Genomic DNA, 4,370 nt, shown 5'->3' on the forward strand with positions numbered 1-4,370 from the left:
ATGTGAGTCTGAGTGAACTCTGGGAGTTGGTGATGGACAGAGAGGCCTGACGTGCTGCAATTCATGGGGACGCAAAGAGTCGGACACAACTGAGTGACTGAACTGAACTGAATAATAAATGATGTTGAGGATCTTCCATGTGTTTGTTAGCCATCTGTATGTTTTCTTTGGAGAAATGTCTGTTTAGGTCTTTTCCCCACTTTTTGATCGGGTTCTTTGTTTTTCTGGTATTGAGTTGTATGAGCTGCTTGTATATTTTGGAAATTAATCCTCTGTCAGTTGTTTCATTTGCTATTATTTTCTCCCATTCTGAGGGTTGTCTTTTCACCTTGCTTATAGTTTCCTTTGCTGTGGCAAAGCTTTTAAGTTTAATCAGTTCCCTCTTGTTTACTTTTGTTTTTATAAATTTGTAAAATTTGATGGATTTAGATTGCATTGACTCTAAAGATTAGAGCTGAACTGACAACTTTGTGATATTAAGTTGACCTATTTGTGAATATGATATGTAATTTATTTAGGCCCTATTTGATGTAGTTCTGTAAGATTTTATAATTTTTTTGTGTACAGTGTACACATATTTTGTTGTTTATATTTTGTTACTTTTGTAGATATTGCATTTATAACCATATTTTCTAATTTTTTATTGCTAATTCATAAAACTGCAACAGTTAATCATCTGTCAGCTCTATTCACCTGTCATTTTTAATAATTTATCTATTAATTTTTTTTGTTTTCTATGCAGATGATCATTCTTTGCACAAAATAGCTTTCATTTTTTTCATTCCTAATCATTATACCTTTGTCTTCCCCCTCCCCTCACTTTTTTTTATTGTGCTGGCTACAGACTCCAGAACAAAAGAATTAAAGTGCTGATCGCAACTGTGCCTGTTCTGGTCCTGATTTTAAAGGGAATAATACTTTTTCTAATCTTTACCCATTTGAATAGTGTTTCCTGGGGTTGTTTTTGTAGGTTCCTTTAATGAGGTTAAGTAATTTCTACAATTCCTAATGAGTTTAAAGAATTCTCTACAATAGTTCACTAAGAAAGTTTCTTAAAAATAGTTATGAATAGTTTTCAATTTTATAGTTTTTTTGCTCAATTATGATTATATATTTTATTTCTTTAATTTTTAATGAGATTAATATTTGTAGATTAAAAAAAATTAAAACAGTCTCCCATTCTTGAGCTAAACCCAATTTGTTTACTACATGTTACTTCTTCCACACAATATTGGGTTCAGATTGCTAATATTTTGTTTAGGATTTTTGTATTTAAATTTATGAGTGTAATGGGTCTGGGTTTTGTATTAAGTTCATAAAGATGAATTTAGATTGGATTTGCATTGACTCTAAAGTAACGTATGGAGCTCAGGAGGCTGTGAAAATTGTGCTCAGGGTCTCGATGATTGTGAACCTGTTGGAGCTCAGCCACGTTTGTCTGGATGGCGAGTGCAACAGGGGACAGAGGAGGCCTTGGGACTCTTCCTTGGTTCATAGTATTTCCAGAGACTATCCTCTCCCCAGCCTATAATTCTTACTTTCTCTCACTTTTGCCCTCTGCCCTTGCCTGGGAGCCCCAGTGCCTCAGGGTCCTAGTGGCCTTGAGCTGAAGGCTCTGACTGACTTTGTTAGCAGTAACAGGAAGCAGGATCTCAGTTCCCTGACCAGAGATTGAAGCCAGGCCACGGTAATGAGAGCTCTGAGTTCCAGCCACTAGACCATGAGGGCCAGTGGCTACTGGCAAGGCCCTGGCTTGTCTGCTTTGTAGAAATGAATTTCAACAAAGAGATGGAAAATAGTGAAACAAGTGTTTATTAGGAAGTAAAAAAAAGTACGTGTGAATAGGCACACATGGATGGGGTCAGGGAGAGTTGTGCTTCTGTGTATCTTATATGGGGCATTTCTTCTGGGTTTCCTCTGGCCAATCATCTTATTCAGCCTGGCTCTGAGTCTGTTTTTGGTATACCTCAGGGTCCTCCACTCTTAGCCAAGGTGGATTCCAGTGCAGAGGCCTGTGGGAAGCTTGACACCATCTATTATGGGGTGACACCCTCTCCCTTTTTAGCCTCCCAAGACCTTTTCTGTGCATGGGTGGTTGGGAAAGTCTCCTTGACCTCAATAATTGAGAAATATGTATTTTCTTTATCTTTTATCTGGGCAGGACTTGGCTCCTCTCTGCCCCTGCTATTTTTTTTATCTTGGAGTATCTGCCCACAGGGGATTCCCAGGAAGCTCAGTGGCAAAGAATCTGCCTGACAGTACAGGAGATGGGAGGGATGTGGCTTCAATTCCTGGTTCGGGAAGATCCCCTGGAGTAGGAAATGGCAACACACTCTAGTACTGTTGCCTGAAAACTTCCATGGACAGAGGAGCCTGGTGGGCTATAGTCCATGAAGTTGCTATATTTCAAGAGTTGAACTCAACTGAGCAACAGAGCATATATGCACACATCTGTCCACAGGGAACAGACTTCAGGTCTTCAGCCTGGGGCCCATCTATCTTCTGCTTCATGATCACTGCCGGGTGGAGGGTAGGTATTTATCAATAGAAAGATTAGGGTATCTTATGGTTATAATGCCCTCCCGGTCTCCAGTTGTCATACTAGAGGAGGAGAAAGTATGCGGAGCTTAGAAGTTGGGGGTGGTGTTGGTGAAGGTATTTCTGCTAACTAGAAGAAGCAGCCTCAAGCAGTGGGCTCAAACCTTTCTCCAGCTTCTCTCATACAGGCAGCTCAGGCTGCTTCTCACAAGGAACCAGTGGACTGATGCCCCCTAGAGGGCGGGGCAGTCATGTCGCCTAAACAGCCCCCATCCCTTCTAGGGTGCTGGTTGAGAACGGAGGGTCTGTGGAACCAGGGCTTCCTCCACAGGCTCCTTTCATGCCTGAGAGCTCCTCTGACACAGAGACAGGAGGGTTCTGTAGACCAGGAGTTGGGGGGCTCCTGCTCAGAAGACGGTTTATCTTTAGCGCCTGGCTTACCTTTACCAGGAATGGGCTCCTATGAAGTCGCCATTCTCCAGTTTCCCTTTCTCCTCTTTCTGACCTCACCAGTTCACATGGGGACATTTCACGTGAACACTCAGACATTCACACACACAGTGACTTTTGCGTATACACATATTTTTACAAAGATACACGCTGATGCAGTGTGTGCAAAAATACACAAACTTTCATAGCACACTTTCATGAGCATGTGGGGAAATAAGGATTCAGTCACACTGCGCGAACACCCCCCCCCCACACACACACAGAACACAGCCTTGCACACTCATATAGCTGGGCACAAGCACACCACACATGCATATATGCACAGGCACACATACATACACACACTCACATACACATACTTGAAGTGGGCCCTCTCCATGTTGCTAGAAGTATAATCTTCAGAGTGGAACACAGAAGATAAGAATAAAGGACAGAGGCCAGCGTTACTCTCTGTTTATTCCCTTCTCACTACCTAACACCCCACTTGTCTAGCACAGATTATGGACAGGAGAGCATGTGTGCCACCTACAGGAGATTCAAGAAGGGGGCTACAATGGCAACCATGACCAGCTTCTTCCAGTGGCCATGTCCGGCTCAGGGAGCCCAGACTCATCTCCCTGCCCCAGCTGGGAGCTGGAGCTGGACTCTGTCACTGTGGGGGCTCTATTTAATCCATAAGAAGAGCCCTTCCAGGTCCCACCCAGAGTGGCGCTACAGGGGTCAGCTGGCATAGGAGAGATAACCCTGCCCAGAAAAATGGTGGTGGACTAGACCAGTGGCACCCTGTTCCCAGGCTGGTTTGATGATGCCATATGTTAGCTGTAGAGTGGGTCCTTATATGTGGCCCTGCTGGCAGAGGGCAAACTGGACCAGCGCCTCCTCTGATGTTGTAGGGACAATCAAGCAGCTATCACAGAGCTTCTGAGGCAGCTGGAGTGGCTCCAGTTCATCCTGGATGGCTATGATGATCTGCAGGGGCCCTTGTGCCGAGAGGTTGAAGAGGCTGAGGTCCAGTCTCATGGAGGACGTGCTGCACCCTTGAATCAGGAGGATGGTACTGCCGAGGTCCTCCCTTCACATCACCACCCAGACCCTGGCTTCGTGGAATCCAGAGCCCTTGCTGAGACAGCCACACTCTGACCACATCCTCAGAGCTTTCTCTGAGGACAAGAAGAGGAGTTATTTAAGCTCATATTTCACAGATGAGAAGCAAGTTAGAAATGCCCTTGACATTGTGCAAGCAAATGATGTTCTCTACAAAGCATGTCAGGTTCTAGGAATTTGCTGGTTGTCTGCTCTTGGCTGAAGGACAGGTAGAGAGAGGCAGAGAGGTCTCAGAAGTGCCCAGCACAGTGCCCAGTCCGTACTGTGGTGTAATGTGA

The 4,370-nt window shown here is 44.3% G+C and overlaps 1 protein-coding gene across 1 annotated transcript; it reads left to right on the forward strand.

Moving 5' to 3' along the window:
* Nucleotides 1-1,321: 1,321 nt before the first annotated feature.
* Nucleotides 1,322-4,370, forward strand: NLRP10 (NLR family pyrin domain containing 10). The gene is given in 5 exon segments (XM_068987980.1): nucleotides 1,322-1,449; nucleotides 3,486-3,972; nucleotides 3,974-4,274; nucleotides 4,277-4,291; nucleotides 4,294-4,370. Coding segments are annotated over 5 exon segments (1,008 nt in total).

The sequence above is a fragment of the Capricornis sumatraensis genome, chromosome 16 (assembly GCF_032405125.1).
Source record: "Capricornis sumatraensis isolate serow.1 chromosome 16, serow.2, whole genome shotgun sequence".
Classification (NCBI taxonomy): domain Eukaryota; kingdom Metazoa; phylum Chordata; class Mammalia; order Artiodactyla; family Bovidae; genus Capricornis; species Capricornis sumatraensis.